At 47.7% G+C, this 20,898-nt stretch overlaps 1 protein-coding gene across 11 annotated transcripts in view; it reads left to right on the top strand.

Annotated features, from left to right (window-relative positions):
* The window catches only part of CEP250 (centrosomal protein 250), a 297,988-nt gene that overhangs the window by 19,541 nt on the left and 257,549 nt on the right, over positions 1-20,898 (top strand). For all 11 annotated transcript variants that reach the window (XM_074970437.1, XM_074970436.1, XM_074970429.1 and 8 more), the window contains exons 6-9: positions 5,886-5,992; positions 17,011-17,256; positions 18,412-18,508; positions 19,035-19,133. In XM_074970437.1, the coding sequence (XP_074826538.1) occupies positions 5,886-5,992; positions 17,011-17,256; positions 18,412-18,508; positions 19,035-19,133 (549 nt within the window). The remainder of the gene's footprint in view (positions 1-5,885; positions 5,993-17,010; positions 17,257-18,411; positions 18,509-19,034; positions 19,134-20,898) is intronic.

Raw genomic sequence — 20,898 nt, 5'->3', positions numbered from 1 at the left:
CCATGTATAGTATTTTAAAAGGTACACTCACCGGAGGTCCCTTCTCCGCCTGCTGGGTCCAGGAGGCAGCCTTGGGTGGGTTCAGGGGGTACTGGCTCCAGGTCCAGGGTGAGAAACAGTTCCTGGCTGTCGGGAAAACCGGTTTCTCCGCTTGCTTGCTGTGAGCTATCTACAACCTCGTCATCATCATCATCTTCTTCGTCCCCAAAACCTGCTTCCGTATTGCCTCCATCTCCATTGAAGGAGTCAAACAACACGGCTGGGGTAGTGGTGGCTGAACCCCCTGAAATGGCATGCAGCTCATCATAGAAGCGGCATGTTTGGGGCTCTGACCCGGAGCGGCCGTTCGCCTCTCTGGTTTTCTGGTAGGCTTGCCTCAGCTCCTTCAGTTTCACGTGGCACTGCTTCGGGTCCTTCATGCCCTGGGAGATTTTGACAAAGGTTTTGGCATTTCGAAAACTGGAACGGAGTTCTGATAACACGGATTCCTCTCCCCATACAGCGATCAGATCCCGTACCTCCCGTTCGGTCCATGCTGGAGCTCTTTTGCGATTCTGAGACTCCATCATGGTCACCTCTGCTGATGAGCTCTGCATGATCACCTGCCGCTTGCCACGCTGGCCAAACAGGAAATGAGATTCAAAAGTTCGCGGTTCTTTTCCTGTCTACCTGGCCAGTGCATCTGAGTTGAGAGTGCTGTCCAGAGCGGTCAAAATGGAGCACTCTGGGATAGCTCCCGGAGGCCAATACCGTCGAATTGTGTCCACAGTACCCCAAATTCGACCCCGCAAGGCCGATTTAAGCGCTAATCCACTTGTCAGGGGTGGAGTAAGGAAATCGATTTTAAGAGCCCTTTAAGTCGAAATAAAGGGCTTCATCGTGTGGACGGGTGCAGGTTTACATCGATTTAATGCTGCTAAATTCGACCTAAAGTCCTCGTGTAGACCAGGGCTAAGAGACAGAAGCTGGGAACGGGGACACGAGTAAAGGCTTTGCAGCATCAGAGCTGGGGAAGGAACACTGGGAAACAGACTCTGCTGGTGTGTAGAGCTATGGATATGCTTGTTTGAAACTAACCCCAATAAACATTGCATTGCCTGCACTTCAGATTTGTGGTCTTCTGCTTTCTGTCTGCATGACAGGAACTAGGGGAGGGGGTGAAGGAAAGGCCCCCTAACACCTGGCTTATACTAAACCCTGGTCTACACTATGAGGTTAAGTCGAAGGTAGCCGTGTTAGGTCGATTTTATAAGCAGTGCGTCTACACAACCAACCCTCTTCCATCAACCTAAAGGGCTCTTAAAATCGACTGCTGTACTCCTCCCCGGCGAGGGGAGTAGCGCTAAAATCGACCTTGCTGGGTCGAATTTGGGGTAGTGCAGATGCAATTCAACAGAATTGGCCTCCGGGAGCTATCCCAGAGTGCTCCACTGTGACTGCTCTGGACAGCACTTTCAACTCCGATGCGCTAGCCAGGTACACAGGAAAAGCACCGGGAACTTTTGAATTTCATTTCCTGTTTGGTCAGTGTGGCGAGCTCAGCAGCACAGGTGACCATGCAGTCCCAGAATCACAAACGAGCTCCAGCACGGTCCGAATGGGAGACACTGGATCTGATTGTTATTGGGGAGAAGAATCTGTGCAGGCCGAACTCCTATCAAAAAGAAGAAATGCTAATATCTGTGCCAAAATCGCACAGGGTATTGTGGAGAGAGGCTACACCAGGACACACAGCAGTGCTGCGTGAAAGTTAAGGACCTCAGGCAAGCCTACCAAAAGACAAAGAAGGCAAATGGTCGCTCCAGGTCAGAGCCCCGTACATGCTGCTTCTATGATCAGCTGCATGGCATTCTAGGGGGGAGATCCTACCACTATCCCACCACAGTCTGTGGACACCTGCAAGGCGGGAGTCTCACGCAACACGGAGGAGGATTTTGTGGATGAGGAAGAGGAGGAGGAGGAGAATGTGCAGTAGGCAAGCGGAGAATTTGTTCTCCCTGGCAGCCAGGACCTTTTCATCAACCTGGAGCCAATACTCTCCCAAGGCGGGTTCCTGGATGCTGAAGCCGGAGAAGGCACCTCTGGTGAGTGCACATTTGTAACTACAGTACGGGGGTTAAAAGCAATTGTGTTTAATGTTTGATTTGTCCTGAAGAATTGGGATGCATTCGCGGCCAGCTACTGGAAAAGTCTGTTAACGTGTCTGGGGACGGAGCTGGAATCCTCGAGTGTCATCTCCATGAAGCTCTCCTGGAGGTACTCTGAAAGCCTTTGCAGAAGGTTTCTGGGGAGGGCTGCCTTATTTCGTCCTTCAGGGTAGGACACTTTACCATGCCAAGCCAGCAGCAAGTCGTGTGGAATCATTGCAGCACAAAGCATGGCAGTGACTGGTCCTGGGTTTTGGTGGCATTCAAGCAACATTCGGTCTTTATCTTTCTGTATTAGCCTCAGGAGAGTGATATTATTCATGGTCACCTGGCTGAAATAGGGGAATTTTTGTAAGGGAACAGTAAAAGGACCCCGTTCATGCTGGGCTGTTTGCGCTTGGCTAAAAGGGATCATCCCAGAGAATAGCCGTGGGGTGGGGGGAGGAGTGAAGGGATCATCCCAGAGAATAGCCGTGGGGTGGGGGGAAGGGTATGCTGCACATCCACCCAAAACCCGCAGCCCCTCCTTTTAAATGGCAAACCCAACTGGCATTGCTTGCTATGGGAAAGGAGGGCACGCAGTTTGAAACCATTCCCACATGATATGAAGGCGGAAGAAGCCAACCCCGCATACCCTTTGGCTTACCATAGCTGCCTGGAAACCGAATTCTGTTGCCCAGCCGTGTGTGATGTGTCACCATACTGGCAGGCGCTCAATATAAAAGGCAAAATGCGACCTTGTACCTAAAGCACATGTGCTGTCTGCTGTGAATTGCTTGATTCACTGTGAAAGAGTCTCCCATTTGTTCTCAGAAATGTATCATCTTAAATTTTACTCTCCCTTTTTATCCCCCCTGCAGGTGCAAATGTTTCTATGCTCCCCTTATCATCTCCATCCCTGAGGTTATCACAGATTAGAAGGCAAAAAAACCTCACTCACGATGACCTGTTTTCCGAGCTCTTGCAGTCCTCCCGCACTGAGAGGGCACAGCTGAATGCATGGAGGCATTCACTGACAGAGGCCAGGAAAGCGTTAAGTGAGCATGTTCAGAAGATGCAGGAGGTGATGCTGAGGCTAATGGGGGAGCAAACGGACATGCTCAGGTGTCTGGTGGAGCTGCAGGAAAGGCAAGAAGAGCACAGACCGCCGCTGCATCTACTGTATAACCACCTGCCCTCCTCACCAAGTTCCATATCCTCCTCACCCAGACGCCCAAGAATGCTGGGGGGAGGCTCTGGGCAACCAGCCACTCCACTCCAGAGGATGGCCCAAGCAACAGAAGGCTGTCATTTAAACATCTTTGATTTGTAGTGTGGCTACAATAAGCAATGTGGCCTTGTCCTTCCCTCCCACCCCACCCCACCCCACCTGGGCTACCTTGTCAGTGATCTCCCTTTTTTTTTAATAAATAAAGAATGCATGGATTCAAAACAATACAGACTTTATTTCCTTTGCCAGCTGTGGTTGAAGGGGGATTGGCTTACAGGGAAGTAAATTCAACAAAGGGGGTAGTTTTGCATCAAGAAGAAACACACACACCTTTCACACCATAACCTGGCCAGTCATGAAACTGGTTTTCAAAGCCTCTCTGATGCGCAGTGCTCCTAGCTGTGCTCTTCTAATTGCCCTGGTGTCTGGCTGCTCAAAATCAGACGCCAGGCGATTTGCCTGAATTTCCCACCCTGCCATGAACGTCTCCCCCTTACTCTCACAGATATTATGGAGCACACAGCAAGCAGCAATAACAATGGGAATATTGGTTGCGCTGAGGTCTAACCTAGTCAGCAAACAGCACCAGCGAGCTTTTAAACGTCCAAATGCACATTCTACCACCATTCTGCACTTGCTCAGCCTATAGTTGAACTGCTCCTTACTACTGTCCAGGCTGCCTGTGTACGGCTTCATGAGCCATGGGAGCAAGGGGTAGGCTGGGTCCCCAAGGATAACTATTGGCATTTCAACATCCCCAGCGGTAATTTTGTGGTCTAGGAAGTAAGTCTCTTCTTCCAGCTGTTCGAACAGCCCAGAGTTCCTAAAGATGTGAACGTCATGCACCTTTCCTGGCCATCCCACGTTGATGTTGGTGAAACGTTCCTTGTGATCCATCAGTGCTTGCAGCACCAATGAGAGGTTACCCCTTGCAGTTTACATACTGGTTGGCAAGGTGGTCCGGTGCCAAGATAGGGATATGCGTTCCATCTATCGCCCAACCCCAGATAGGGAACCCCATTGCAGCAAAGCCATCCACTATGACCTGCACGTTTCCCAGAGTCACACTACCCTTGTTAAGAGAAGGTCAGTGATTGCATTGGCTACTGGATCACAGCAGCCCCCACGGTAGATTTGCCCACTCCAAACTGATTCCTGACTGACCGGTAGCAGTCAGGTGTTGCAAGCTTCCACAGCGCTATCGCCGCTCGCTTCTCAACTGTCAGAGCAGCTCTCATTTTGGTATTCCTGCGCTTCAGGGTGGGGGAAAGCAACTGACAAAGTTCCAGGAAAGTGGCCTTACGCATGCGAAAGTTTTGCAGCCACTGGGAATCATCCCATACCCGCAACACTATGTGGTCCCACCAGTCTGTGCTTGTATGCCAGGCCCAGAATCAGCGTTCTACTGTATCAACCTGTCCCACTGCTGCCATGATGTCCCAATTGCCACATCTTGTGCTTTCAGGAACGTGTGTGTCCATGTCCTCCGCAAAATCGTCCTTGTGCTGGCGTCTCCCAGCCAGGTTCTGCACATACTGCAGGATAATGCGCGAGGTGTTTACAATGCTCACAACAGCAGTGCTGAGCTGAGCAGGCTCCATGCTTGCCATGCTATGGTGTCTGCATGGGTAACCCAGGAAAAAAGGTGCGAAATAATTGCCTGCCGTTGCTTTCACAGGGAGGGGAGACTGCCGACATGTACCCAAAACCACCCGTTACAGTGTTTTTGCCCCATCAGGCATTGGGAGCTTAACCCAGAATTCCAATGGGCAGTGGAGACTGCGGGGACTGTAGGATAGCTACCCACAGTGCACCACTCTGTGAGTCGATGCTAGCCACGGTATTGAGGACACGCTCCGTCGACTTAATGCGCTTAGTGGGGACATACGCAATCGACTGTATAAAATCGCTTTCTAAAGATCGACTTCTATAAAATCGACCTAATTTCGTAGTGTAGACATACTCTTAGACGTAGAATGGACTGTATCTTGATTTTGACAAGTTTCGTGTCTGCTTATGCAAAATGTTTACTTCAGCAAATGCAAGGAGTTATGAAATGCTTAGCATAAGTGACTGGGATTATGGAATAGTGCAGTTTCGGCTACATCACTGTTACAATATTGGTGCGACATGCATACTAAAATATTTCTATATGGTGTGGATAATACATATTATTAATATTACATAAATATATATGCTAGCCAGCATATATTCATCAACATCCCTCAAGACTGGCTCTTGGACATCTCTGCAGGGTGAGACAGGATTGTTAAGTGACTATTTTGTTAATCTCCATGGTGGCTGAGGTTTGGGCCTGTTATTAGTTGTGCTCAGGTGGTGGCCCTAGGAAGAACACTCAGAGTAGGTCGTTGGCCTTTCTGTTGGGAATGCTATCAAAGAAGTTCTTTGTGTCTGAGATGGTGACTCTCTCCCTACTGGGAGAAAAGGGCACCTCACATGGTGTGAGTGGTGTGCAGGGGACCAGCACCATGTGGCTGAGCTATTTGCTTTTGTCTCTGCACTTTTAGTTCTTTGACGGGTACTTGAGCTGTGAACATAATCGACTTCTCGGCCTATGGCGGCAGGTGGTGACCTTCCGCCGTCACTTCCTGGAGATGAAGACTGCAACTGACAGGTGAGCAGGAATGGGGACTCAAGCTGTTGAGGAAAAATAGGTGCTTCCCCTCACACCTTGTTCTGAGCCCTGATGGTGCTGGGTTTACAGTTAAAGGACACAGTGTTCCCTCTGACAGCTGGAAATAAAGGAGATAACTATGTCTTGTTCTGACACTCTCCTTGGAAGACCTGGGTTGCCTTAAGAATCTTATTCTCTGGGCTGGCAGGTATGGGGTCCCAAGCACAGATGGTGGTGGGAATGGGTTAGGATGCCAGAGCATTGTGAAGAATGAACTGGAGGGCAGTGGTGAGGTCTGGGCATATTTTCAAATTGCCTCATTAAAAAGTCAAACTGCTCACTTTCAAAAATGCCTAAAGTACACACCAGTTGTTCAATGATAACGGAAGGGCCTGGATTTTCAAAAGGGCCTAGGTGAGTGAAAGTCAATGAGAGATGGGCATCTAATTCTCTTAGTCATTTCAGCAGATGGGCTTGATTCGTGCAGCTCCCATTTCCTTCTCCACCTCCTCTGTCGCTCCTCATCCTTCCTCTATTTCTTTAACAGAATCATGAAGGTTAGAGAAAGGAAAGATTCATACGGTTAACCTAGTCCATAGTCAGACTTGTTTGTCTCCATCTGTTTTTCTAGTACTCTCTCTGTTTTATCATGGTAAATATCTCAGTTGGTGGGCTTCCACAGCATCTCTTGGGAGACTATACTAAAGATGAGGACCAGGTCTTCTTAAACATATTTGGAACCAAATGCTGGGTTTGGGCATCCTAGAGCTGGGTGATGTAAGCATACTGAGGACATTGCAGCCACATTAACTCAATAATCCTCCTTATTGTCCGGCCCCATGCGCTGTGAACAGGAAGGCCAAGAAGACAGGATGCTGCAGAATTCTACAGGAGAAAGCCCACAGGATAGAAGAGCAGCCATCTCAATCTCTGGGATCTTTCACAAAGAAAGAAAAGGAGCCATTAAAATGACTCCACTGACCCCTGTGCAAATAATACCTAATGGTCAAGAGCGTGAAAGGCAAATGGGAAAGAATCAGCATAGGAACTTTGTCCTAATCCATTGTGATGTGGACATTGCTCAAAACCCACCGATGCAGTTTCTGGCCCTGGCGCATGCCCATGCCTGAAAAGTAACTGATGGGAAAGATATCTGAGGAAATCAGGTACTGCTGGAATTGCCCAGCCACAGCTAACTCTTTCCCAGAAGAGGAAGATTGCTCATAGGTAGATAAGTGATAGCACTGTCAATATTGATCAGTAAGGGGGGCTTGATAGTCTTGATCCTGTGATGATAAGGATCATATAAGCAGCAAGTTACCTATATAGAGAAAAGAGAGTTAGTATACTGGCCTTCATCAGCCAGAAGGTGCATGGGCCTCACTTGCAGGATGTATCCGGAATTAGTCACAGTACCTCCAGAACCACAGTTGGCTGTAGGAGCTGAAAGTCAAGCAGAGAAAATTTTGCATTTGTTTCCTTAAGACGGAGGTGGGCAAACTACGGCCTGCAGGCCACATCCGACCCGTGAGCTCCTGGTTGGAGAGGCTAGCCCCCGGCCCCTCCCCTGCTGTCCCCCTTACCCCGCAGCCATGCCGCCACATGGGCAGCGCAACTAGCTCCGGGCGGGTGACGTGGCTTCCAGTCCTGCTGCTCTGAGCGACATGGTAACGGGGGGGGCGGGGGGCAGGCGGTTGGATAAGGGGCAGGGGGTTCCTGGGGGCAGCCAGGGAGCAGGGGGGGTTGGATAGGGCATGGGGCCCCAGGGGGGGCGGTTAGGGGTGGGGGGTCCCAGGAGGGGGCAGTCAGGGGATAGGGAGCAGGGGGGGTTGCATAGGGGGTGGGGTCCCAGGGGGGCAGTCAGGGGGCGGGAAATGGGAGGGGGCAGATGGGGGCGGGGGGCCAGGCTGTTTGGGGAGGCACAGCCTTCCCTACCCGACCCTCCATACAGTTTCACAACCCCAATGTGGCTCTCAGGCCAAAAAGTTTGCCCACCCCGTGCCTTAAGACATTGCTCGGTAACTATGAAAACAAAATAACATACATTCTTCATGGTGAGGAAATTTCTATTCTGTCTGATGGGAGACAGTCTAGATATTATGCTTTAGTCAGACACAAGTTGTTTGGCTCAATATAGGGGTAGCTGGTGAAATTTAAATGTCCTGTGTTGTACAAGAGGTCAGACTAGATGGTCCCATTTGGCCTTAACTCTGTGAATCAAGAATAGCTTGCCTACTCGACAACTGGAATTGCTTTACTAAGTTGGACTTTGCAGACACCACGGTGGAGACTAGGTAACCTCCGTGTCCTGCAGACCCACGGTGTAAGACTTTTAAAAAATTTTTTCAATCAGTCTCAGCAGTGGACTTCTGCCACCGGTGCCACACCTATCGTCCCCTGCTCCATATGTCAGGGGGAGTCTGTAAACCATGGAGGCCTATGAGAGTGAGATATTGGACCAGAGGTGGCCAAACTATGGTCCACGGGCCACTTCGGCCCTTGGGACCGTCCTGCCCAGCCCCTGAGCTCCTGGCCTGCGACGCTAGCCCCCAGCCCCTCCTCCGCAGCCTCAGCTCACTGCGCCGCCAGCGCAGTGCTCCAGGCAGCAGGGCTGTGAGCTCCTGGGGCAGTGCAGCTGCAGAGCCCGGCCTGACCCGGTGCTCTGTGCTGCACGGTGGCATGGCTGGCTCCAGCCAGGCAGCGCAGCTGTAGCACTGCCAGCCATTGGTGCTCCAGGCAGCATGGTAAGGGGGCGGGGGGGGGGGTTGGATAGAGAGCAGAGAAGATCGGGGGGGGCGGGGGTGTGGATAGGGGTCGGAGCGGTCAGAGGGCGGGGAACAGGGGGTTGGATGGTGGCAGGGGTCACGGGGGGCAGTCAGGAAGGAGAGGGGGGTTGGATGGGGTGGGGGGGGCAGTCAGGGGCAGGGGTTCCGTGGGCGGTCAGGGGACAGGGAGAAGGGGCGGTTGGATGGGGCAGGGGTCCCTGGGGGGCAGTCAGGAAAGAGAGGAGGGGTTGGATGGGGCGGCAGGGGGCAGTCAGGGGCGTGGAGTTCGGGGATGGTCAGGGGACAGGGAGCAGGGGGTGGTGGATGGGGCAGGAGTCGCGGGGGACCGACAGGGAACAGGGGGGTTGGATGGGGTAGGAGTCAGGTGGTGAGAAGCAGGGGGGTCGGATAGGGGTCGGGGGCAGGGCCATGCCTGGCTGTTTGGGGAGGCACAGTCTCCCCTAACCGGCCCTCCATACAATTCTGAAAACCTGATGTGGTCCTCAGGCCAAAAAGTTTGCCCGCCCCTGCATTGGACAAAGGCGTTTAGAAGTCACTGAATTAATAGCTGAGGACAAAAGAAAATGATACAATTCCACAAGGCCATTAATAGAGTAATTTGAGTACTTCAGAGCCATCTGGAAATTGACAGGTTTCATTTACCTTCAAGAATAAAATAGATTAATTGGTCCAACCATGAAGGTGTGTCAGACCCCAAAGTGTAGGAGGGAATGGTCAGTCTATGAAAAAGGTGTAATCTTCACTCCCAGTCCAAACACCAGATCTAGAGCATGGCCAACTATATGTGCTGAGCTAAAAACCACTTGGGACAGCTCCAAGAGTTTCATGGCCCTAGATACAATACAGTCTAGATGGAGCTACTATAAGGTTGGTGCATAACTGGTTGGAAAGCCATTCCCGAAAAGTGGTTCACAGTCAAGCTGGAAGGGCATATCAAGTGGAGTATCACAGAGATCAGTTCTGGGGCCAGTTCTGTTCAATATCCTCATCAGTGGTTTAGATAATGGCATAGAGAGTACACTTTAAAGCAGGGGTCTCAAACTCCTGGCCTGCGGGCCATCTGTGGCCCGAGAACCTCCCCACTGTGGCCCACGGAGGAGAGACTCATGCAGCCACGCTGCTGACTCTGTCTGCTGCAGGCACCCCCCTCCCCCCGCAGCTCCCATTGGCTGGGGGAGAGGGGCAGAGATACCATCACTAGTCACTAGGCAGAGTCAGCCATGGAGGCAGTGTCACTTTTTTCCACAATGAATATAAACCAGTCAAAATACTGAACGCAACTATCTGACGCACACCTTGCTGCAATCCTGAAGATTTCAACTGCTCAGTCACTGAGGCCAAACATCAACAAACTGACAGAACTGAAGCGTTGCCAGGTGTCTGGCAAACACTAAAAAAACTCTGGCAGGCAAAGAATTGTATAAAGTTGTATGAGTTTCATTATTTCTAAGAAATTCGAAATAAAAAATACAATATAAATGTTTTGTTTTCTGAACACCATCTTCAGTGACATTATTGGCCCGCTGGGAGGATTTGAGGACTGGCACTGGCCCTAAGGTAAATTGAGTTTGAGACCCCTGCTTTAAAGTTTGCAGATGATACTAAGCTGAGAGGAGTTGCAAGTGCTTTGGAGGATAGGATTAAAATTAAAAACTGATCTGGACAAACTGGAGAAATGGTCTGAAGAAAATAGAATAAAATTCAATAAGGGCAAATGCAAAGTACTCCACTTAGGAAGGAACAGTCAATTGTACATGTACAAAATGAGAAGTGACTGCCTCGGAAGGAATACTGCAGAAAGGGATCTGGGGGTCATAGTGGATCACAAGCTAAATATGAGTCAACAGTGTAACACTGTTGCAAAAAAAGCAAACATAATTCTGCGATGTATTAGTTGGAGTGTTGTAAGCAAGACATGAGAAGTAATTCTTCTGGTGTACTCCATGCTGATACAGCCTCAACTAGAGTGTTGTGTCCAGTTCTGGGCACCACATTTCAGGAAAGAGGTGGGCAAATTGGAGAAAGTCCAGAGAAGAGCAACAAAAATGATTAAATGTTTAGCAAACATGATTTGTGAGAGAGAAGGCTGAAAAAATTGGGTTTGTTTAGTCTGGAGAAGAGAAGACAGAGAGGGGACATAATAGTTTTCAAGTACATAAAAAGTTCTTACAAGGAGGAGGGTGAAAAATTGTTCTTGTTAACCTCTGAGGATAGGACAAGAAGCAATGGGCTTAAATTGCAGCAAGGGCGGTTTAGGTTGGACATTAGGAAAAACTTCCTAACTGTCAGAGTAGTTAAGCACTGGAATAAATTGCGTAGGGAGGTTGTGGAATCTCTGTCATTTGAGCTTTTTAAAAGCAGGTTAGACAATTACCTGTCAGGGTTGGTTTAGCTAATACTTAGTCCTGCCATGAGGGCTGGACTAGATGACCCCTCGTGGTCCCTTCCAGTCCTATGAGTCTAAAGATATCATGGCTGCCATAGAATCGTAGAGTTAACCTAGTAAAAATATGGACACTGAAGTCACTGAGAACAGTGACTCCAGTGCCATTGCAGAAAGAGGAATCCAGTAAACTCAGTCAGGGATTCTGATGCAACATGCAATCTATATTTTAATGTTATATCCAAAATCTATATTAAAAGAACATGAAATTTTCAACATCAAGGACTCGGAAGATAATTGCCTGTGCAACCTAAATTCAACACCCTAGTGCGTATGCATTATGATACAGTCTTTAATTACATTTTTGCATACTGTTTTTCCCACAGGGCCCCTATGTCATGCAGTCCAAGGATGGACAGTGCTTTGGGAATGAATTGGGTGTATAGTAAAGGAGGTTGTTCGTAGGACTCCTGCCTCATTTGTTGTAGAAGTTGAAGGTGTATAGTGAATGAGGCAGAAGACTGTAAGAAGAGAATGAAGCGTTTCAGGGAAATGGATTCTATCCTTGCCTTTTCCACAGAGTTCCTGTGGGATTCTGTGCATGTCACAAGCCAGATGGTCAGTAATTCTGTGTTCCTTATTTTGTGGGCGCCCGACTTCAGACACATGGAGTTTGATTTGCAGAAGTACAGAGTACCCTCGGCTGCAGCTGAAGTCAATGGGAGCTGTGCTTGGAACATACAGAGTGCTGTAAACTTTTGAAAAATCAGGCTTTAGGCATCTCAGATTGATTGACAGTTTTGTGCCTCACTTCCTTACCTATAAAATGGGGATAATACCGCCTCACTTCACAGAAGTGGATCAGAAGTCAATTAATTAATGTTTGTAAAACACCAAAGTAATATGGTGAGAGCACCATAGAAAAACCCATGAGGAAATTAGTAATTTTATATTCACTGCAGGGTTTTGATGCTTTGCAGTAAATGCATAGGCCACTCAGTAATAGTGAAGATAAAAATCTTAAATGGTTGCCAGTGGGCCATACATACGTGGAGGAGGAATATGTAATCATAGTTAAAGACTATATCGTAATTCATATGTGCAAGGGGATTGAATTAAAGTTTTGTACAGGCAACCATAATTCAGATGTTTCCTAACATTTGAGTGCTTGATTATGCAACCTTAACATTCTTTTAATTGATTTTTGTATTTGTAATTTATTGGATTTCTGAAAAAGCAAACTGAAAAGAGAGAAATTCCATCATGTGGCATCATATTGACACCCGCATGGATCACTGATGGGGTTGGAATCTTTATATCCACCGCACAGACTTCTACCACTTGAGCTAATGGAGTAATTGGCAACAATAGTAGATTTTCATCTTCTGAACACAGAGGGGGTTGAGGTGCACACTTTGCCAGGGGTTTCACAGATATTTGCTGACAGCAGAAGACTGGTGAGACCCTGGAAGAATTCTATAGTGGGTACAGATCGTTTTGCCTGTGTCTCTTCCAGTCCTGTGTCCCTTCTCTCCCAGTCTCCACTCACCCTGATTTCTCATCCTCATCCCAGCCTCCTTGACCAGCCAGTCCTAGTCTCCTCTCCAGACTTCTCTTTGACATTTGAATTTTTCTACCCCCACTGTGGCTCCCAGATCCATTCTCCCCTTTGGCTTCATGCCCTCAGTCTTCTTGCTAAGCTAGTTCCAACCTTCCACAACCCTCAACTCCTTGTCAGATCCATCTTCCACCCTGCTCCCACTGATTCTAGTCCCTCTCCTTGCTCTGTCATTCTCAGTCTCCTCCTATGCCCCACACCAAGCTCCCAGGTCTATTCTTCCCAACCAGGTTCCTTGTTCAAATCTACTCGCTCCACTCCACTTCTATTTTAGCAGGCTCAGCTCCCCCGACCCCTCTGTATTCCAGTCCTAGGCATGCTGCTTCCATCTTATCCTCCATGCTTCCATGCTGTCTGGGTACCTGCTGGGGGAGCATTGAGAACACAAGAGAGACTGTCTCCCTGCACCCGGTTCCTGTGCTTAGCACCACAGTGGTCCCCTGGAGCAGTAATTGTATGGAAAAAAGTCCTGCTCAGTCACTGCACCCCTTGGCTGAAGTATGCTCAGTACAGACAGAATCTTCTGAGAATTTAGCTGCCAAACTCTAAGAAGTCTCTGAGAGAATGAAAACTGAGGTTTTTTTCACCCCCAAAGGCTTATAACTTGTTTACATTTGGGTAGCTTTTCACAGGGAAAGCAAAAGGCACATCTTTGACCCCAGGGTAACCTCCAAATTTTAAGACCTTGCTGCAAAGCCATGGAGGTTCTAGAGCAGTGGTGGGCAACCTGTGGGCTGCATGTGGCCCGTCAGGGCAATCCGCTGGTCAGCTGTGAGACAGTGTTTACATTGGCCGTCCGTAGGCACGGCCGCCCGCAGCTACCAGTGGCCACGGTATGCCGTTCCTAGCCAATGGGAGCTGCAGGAAGCGGCAGCTAGCCCACGCTGCTTCCTGCAGCTCCCATTGGCCAGGAACGGCGAACCGCAGCCAAAGGGAGCTGCGGGCGGCCATGCCTGCGGACGGTCAATGTAAACACTGTCTCACGGCCCACCAGTGGATTACCATTCACTGAGCTGTGTCCATTGTCATGGGCATACATGCCTTAGTATCCTCATAGAGTCTGTCAGATGCTGTTACCGTGCTTTGTCGACAATAAACCTGGCCGGGTGCCTTCATACCTTAATGGATCTTGTGATCATTGAGCGGTTCGCTTGAGGTCTGCTGTGCCAGCTACCTGCGGAGAGCTGGGACAGCATACAGAGGGAATACACATAATTATATTTCCCACAAATTAGGGGGAAACCCCTCCCAAAGCCCTTACAGAGGTGGATTTTAGAAACATGTCCCCAGACCTTTTTAAATTTTCCGCTATAAGTCAGATTTGAAGTGACACTAGCTGAATGTAGGTCAGGCTCAATGGCCACTGCATATACCTGTGGGTCAGCCAGTTGCAGTGAAATGGCAGGCTTGAAAGCCTCTTGGCCACTCTGTCTGTGGCATGCACAGTGTAACCCTAAGGCTCACATGCCAAACAGAACTCTCTTGTGGATACTGTGTTCAGTTTTGTGCTCCCCAAGGGGCAGTGGATGCCATGTGCTAGCTGGAATATATCTTGAGAAATTGAGATCATTGTGGGCAGGATTGAAGCCATGCTTGATCCCCAGTTCTGGGCAAAAAAACGGCTGGTAGAATCTGTCAACCTTAGGAAAAGCTGGGGCGGGGGAGATTCAGGGGGCACAGTATCCCCTGAGTTAAATGACCAGATGTGTTAGCTTCAGTAGAATAAAGGGACCCAGAGCATCAACGGTATTAACCTGATCCTGTCACTGTACGATATTAACAGTTTTAAACAAAATTTGGAGTTCCAAATGCTGAGACCTTGGCCTGCTTAGTACCATGGCAAATACAACATTAAAAATGCTTTTAAACTTTATTAAAGATACAAAAAAAGGAAAAACGGTTAAAGGAATTAAGTGTAAAGTATTAAGCCAGGCTTTCATTTTAACTATCCTTTATTCTAGTGGTTCTCAAACTTTTATATTGGTGACCCCTTTCACACAGCAAACCTCTGAGTGTAACCTTATAAATATATAAAAAATGTGTTTTTAATGTAACACTGTTATAAATGCTGGAGGCAAAGTGGGGTTTGGGGGTGAAGGCTGACAGCTCGCAACCCCTCACATAAAACCTTGTGACCCCCTGAGAGGTCAAGACCCCCAGTTTGAGAACCCCTGCTTTATTTCATTTCCCCTTTAACTGTAGAGAGTCCTTACAAGGAGAAAAACCCCTGTTTGACGTCTCTAAAATGGTATTAGAGATGGTGGTAACGCTCCTTTTGGGGAAAAAGTTAATTGAGATGGGCTGGAGTTGTTTTTAAAGTCAGATCTTGCTTCTTTGAAGACAAAACCAGACAAACACATGCAAAAGGGGAAAAAAAGAACAGCTTCTGTCTTTTTGATGGTGACTCTCACTTGCGATCTCATTGCTGGAGAAACACTAGCAAAAGCATTGCTCTGATCAGCCACTCAGAGACCTGGTAAACTTTTAAAAGCATCAGACTGTTTCAGGCATTGCTGTTAGCCAGCTCCTTGTGCACTGGCTTTACGCAGTGGTACAAAATGTACAGTCTTGGCCAGCTAAGCCAGTCTCTTATTAAACAGTAGACAAAAGGGAACAGAAGAAATAAGGTGGGGAAGGAAAAGGACACAGGAGGGATAGGGTGACAGCAAGAATCAAGGTCTCCCATCCCAGGTGGTATTCATGATTTAACCAAAGCTTGTGGAGGTGGTGATGTCATCTGTGTCCCTCTCTCTGGCCCAGTCTGGTCAGGATATCTCCACAATCAGGACAGTTAAGGCCCAATGGTGAAAATGCGTATCCTGGAATTCCAGGAAATAGTGGTGGTAGCAGCCATGATGGTAGAGCTCACTCCTTCCAGTCCACCCACCTCCCAGTCAGTCAGCGTCCACTAATTCAGCCTTCCGCTTTTCTTCTGAAACAATTTTATGTGACAGCTTGTTGTGAAAATTCACAAACCTTTACCCATTTTCCACCAGATAAGCTCATAATTGGAGTAAGACTGCTAGGTTCCAATTATTACAACAGACTCCAAATCTGGTTCACTAGCCCTACTCTCTGCCCCCAGATGTCAAAGCAATCGAAGTAACTATGTGGATTTTAGGGCACTTTAGAGTAGTCCTTTAAACAGAAAGCTGTTCTTAACCTTAACTATAGCAGAGTTGTACAAGAGGGTGTGTTGGGCAACCTTAACTGTATGCCTGTAATTAGCCCCATCTTAACTTAATCCCTGGATTTGCACACAGCCAGTCTAATTTTTGGGCAGGAGACCTTCTGTATTTTCACAACCTCCTCTGCTCCTCATGTGCCTCATACCACACCATACACCCTGCTGGAGACAAGTACATCCATATAAATTTCCTGCCATGTTTCCCAACTAAGGAGCTTATAACACTTTTGTAATTGGAATTTGAGGAACAAGCCACTGGTCAAGCCTGTGGAAATTGTTAGCTGCAGAAACCTGAAAGTTCCAACTTTTTCCTTACAACACAGGGAAGTTAGATTGGGGAGAACCCTCTTAGTATCAGTGTAGAAATTAAAGTTGCTAAATCAAGCACTCAACCAGAAAATCCCAAAGTTCAGGTTTCGCCCATGAATCTTTGCCGTGTTGCACACATGTAATGCTTTAACAAAGGAAACAATACTAGAAAAACATGATGTATCTATAATGAGGCGAAGTCAATACTTCAGGAAGTAGCTTAGCTTTTGGGGTTTCCTGATTTTTAGTGTAGATCACCTTTAATGGTATAATAATGCAAGATTTTTGCATTCAGGTTTTTAGCTGTGTGTTTGTTTTGTTTGGGTTTTTTGGAGGAGTGGGGGTTGTGCAAAAAGAAAATGTATGCAAGCCCTTAGATGCTTCTCTGTCCCTGTCTGAATGTTTCACAATTTCAACATTCCTGTGAGGTAGAGAAGTGCTTTATCCCCATTTGCAGATGGGGAATTGAGACACAGGAAGTCTGTGGCAGAGCTGGGAATTAAAGCTGGGTCTCCCTAGTCCTAGACTAGCACTGAAACATCCTCTTCTTCCTTAGTTGATTACAAACCAGATCACTGATCCTCTAAGTATCTGAGATGGCTGAACAGCTTTGGAAAATGTGAATACTGATCTTCGACAATGGGTTGTAATTGTCATGCTGTGACATGGTTAAAAGGTGAATTTGCAGATGAAAGTGTTCTTGAGGATCTATTTTAGTATTTTATTCTGCTTTAGGGACTTGTCAGCACTGAAGGCAGACCAGATAAGACTTTCTGGATCAATACTTGTCAGCTGCTTCCATCTAAGTTCTGGTACACGGCACTGGGAGTCGAACACTTTGGAAAGATCTGCCCCAAGGGATCAGACACAGCAGCTTTGTGCCAGGGCTCAGGAGCTGGAGAAGGAAGTATACCAGAAAACCCAAGAAGTGATGTGCTTGCAGGTCAAAGGGAATATAGAGAAAGAGGAGCTTCAGGGCAGGTAAATTAGTCTTAAAAACCCCACACACCTTTGGGGAATGTTTCTCACCATTTATCACAGAGGCCTTTGGATTCAATCTGTATTCTCCTTCAAAGCACAGCCACTTCGTACTGGGCTTGTTTTTTGAAATGGTATCTGCTGTTGGCTTTAAAAAGAAATAGGCATAGAGGAGCCTGAATGTAAAGAAAATGGGCTCTCTGAGTGAGATGAACCTGGGAGTAATAGTGTGTGTGGAAACGGGGGTTTTCTTGGAGGGTGGGAGGCAAAGCTGGGTTTACAGTTACAATAGAACCTTAGAGTTACGAACACCAGAGTTACGTACTGACTGGTCAAGCACACAACTCATTTGGAATCGGAAGTGCAATCAAGCAGCAGCAGAGACCTGAAAAAAAAAAAAAAGGAAACACAGTACAGAATTGTGTTAAATGTAAACTACTAAAAAAAAAGGGGGGGGAAGTTTAAAGAAAAGATTTGACAAAGTAAGGAAACTATTTCTGTGCTTGTTTCATTTAAAGCAAGATAGTTAAAAGCATAATTTTTATTTTGCATAGAAAAGTTTCAAAGCTTTAAGTCAATGTTCCGTTGTAAACTTTTGAAAGAACCATAACGTTTTGTTCAGAGTTACAAACATTTTAGAGTTACGAACAACCTCCATTCCCAAGGTGTTCGTAACTCTGAGGTTCTACTGTAATGTAATTAAAGAGAAATGATGACCAGTGTAAAGGGACCGGTTCTGGCCCCCACCACAGTGCAATGCTATGGTAACCAGACCTATGCTGCAAGGGGCTGGAGAGAGAATCTCCACAGTGCAGATGCTGCATGGGGCTGCCACTTATACTGCCCCCTTGCAAGCTCAGGTGCAGGGACATGTTGGGGGCATCTACACAGTGCTCAAAGTTACAGGGTTCCTGGGCTGTGACACAGCCTGTAATCAGCCCTTCATGGGGCTGCTATAACTTAACATACCAGAACCACAGAGCACCTCAGAATCCTGAAGGCCCAAAGGTGGCTTAAAGCCATCTCTGTCCCCTCCCTCTAGGCTGAGTCTTCTGTGGTGTATGTCATGGAGGTGCTGCACAGACTTTCAGACATAGTTCCTATGCAGTTGATGGTGTGCTAAGCTTTTGGAATATTGCACAGACTTTTTCTTCTCAGGGTGATGGAGCTCTCAGCCTTGCTGGCGCAGTCCCAGAAGCAGAATGAGGAGAAAGAAATGACCATGAAGACACTTAGTGACACGATGGAGATTCTGGTGTGTGAGAAATTTATGGAAAAGCAACCCAACAGCTATTGGGTTTGAGCTGTGTTTTTCCCCCAGCCTCACCATAAAGAGTTGTGGCTTCCTCCATATATGGGAACATAAGGCACTTTGCCTAAATGTGTGTTTCGTGGTTGGCAACTGAAGGCTGGGCAGTGGCAGGGGAACTGCGTGCACATCTAATCCAGCATCGGAGAGCTTGTAACAGAACATTTCACCTCAGGCACTTGTAATCCAGTTAGGTCAGTGACCAAAGACTGTCAGCATATGACAGACAGCTTCTCTTTTTATCCAGAATGACTTGTTGGCCTGTCTCATTCAGAGTTATCAGGTGTTCACATTGAAGTTGGTGTCCTTGTTCATTTCAGCAGAGAAGATAAGGATTGAATGGGCCAGGAAGAGTAATGTACCCTTTCATCCCGAGAGCTGGCCCTTCTTTTCAGAGTTGAGGCACAGTGGCAAGTCAGTGCTAGGGGAGATGGAAATGCTCCAACTCATCCTTTCTTTATTCCGTTTCTAGGAGGCCAGTCGGGTGGCGGTAGAATATAAAGCTTCACTGACCAAGAATGCCAAAGAAGAGACCCTTTCCCTTCATCAGGTGATAAAAGACATAACTCAGGTAAATAAAATGTTCTGGCACTATAGCCATTCTGCTACAGAAATATCTGGGAAAGGCATAGGAAGTGCACAATATATGTGTACATGTCCAAAAGCCAGAAATCTGGGAAAAGACCTTGACTTGGAAAATCTAACTTCTCACATCTCACTTGCCTGTAAATTGCCTTTCACTGTGGGCCAGATCCTGTAGACTTTGCTTAGACCTTACTCAGGCAAACATTGAAGTCACTGGGAGTTATGCCTGAGAAGGAATGTAGGGGTCAAGTCGTGTCTTTTTGGAACATTACCAGTATTTTTTTTATCCTTATCCTGGCTTTGCTGAAACACTTGTTCAGCCTTCTGCCTTACTAACTTCTTGAATAAAGGAATGAAAGAAAACTAGTAATTTTCACGCAGGAGCAGTATAGCATGCTGCATCCAGTAGTGGTCAAAACCTGATGCTTCTGACAGGATGCTGTGCACCACTCACATACTGTGCTGCAGGAGTGACGTGTATCCTTACCTTTTTATTTCCTGGTTTTCAGATGTTTAAGTTTAGCTTCTCTTCATATTTTTGAAGGGCACAAGGGCAACCCTAACTCTGTGTTAATGATTTTTTGGGGCAGTTAATTTCCTTAGTTAAAAAAACAGTTGGCATCCCCACGTTCCGCTGCCTCTGACTCCTTGGCAACAATTGCCCTGGCCACAGAATGCACTGGCTGTGTTTTAGTGCCTTCGCGGCTCCTGCATTATCTCATCTCATCTCTGCCTCTCCAGCCCAGCCCAGTCCTCCCTCTTCAAAGTGCTAGTCATTAAACTGGGTTTTCAAAAACAGTGTTTGGATGGTCCCTTACACCCTTTGCACTGCTCCAGTGCCTCCAACCTTCTTCCCTCCAGCTCGTCCATTTCTCTGACCGTCCTCCCCACACCCTCATTTCCCCAAGGCTGCAACTGCCTGCTAGCTCCACTCTCTTCCTTGCCATCACATGTCCCTGGTAAGATTGGAGGGGCCATGGAGAGGAGGGCAGGTAGTGGGGTCTGAGGAGTGCATGTAATAGCTGGATAGGTCCATCAATGGCTATTAGCCAGAATGGGCAGGGATGGTATCCACAGCCTCTGTTTGCTAGAAGCTGGTAATGGGCGACAGGGGATGGATCGCTTGATGATTACCTGTTCTATTCATTCCCTCTGAAGCACCGGGCATTGGCCACAGTTGGAAGACAGGATACTGGGCTAGATGGACCTTTGGTCTGACCCAGTATGGCTGTTCTTGAGACAAGAAGGGGCAGGTAAGGTGAGTTGAGATCCAGATCCCTACCCCAGATCTGTGCGTAGTGTGTGGGACGGGGGGGACACACATGCGTTCACCAGAGGAGGCTCAGAGGGGAGTGACATGCCCCATTGATCTCAATGAAATGTTCTCAGATGGATGAGAATACCCCATGGAGATGAATACCGCCTGAAATAATAGTTCAGAGAGGTGTGAACTTAGGACGTAAACTCACTGTGCTGCTCAAGTTCAGTGGCTGCATCACGTCACTTTGGGCCACCCAGTTAAACTGACTCAGCAACTCAGCCTTAGCCCTGGTCTACACTAGGATTTTAGGTCGAATTTAGCAGCGTTAAATCGATGTAAACCTGCACCTGTCCACACGATGAAGCCCTTTATTTCGACTTAAAGGGCTCTTAAAATCGATTTCCTTACTCCACCCCTGACAAGTGGATTAGCGCTTAAATCGGCCTTGCGGGGTCGAATTTGGGGTACTGTGGACACAATTCGACGGTAT

This window comes from Natator depressus, chromosome 13 (genome assembly GCF_965152275.1).
Source record: "Natator depressus isolate rNatDep1 chromosome 13, rNatDep2.hap1, whole genome shotgun sequence".
Lineage (NCBI taxonomy): Eukaryota > Metazoa > Chordata > Testudines > Cheloniidae > Natator > Natator depressus.
This window is presented reverse-complemented; position numbering and strand designations above follow the sequence as displayed.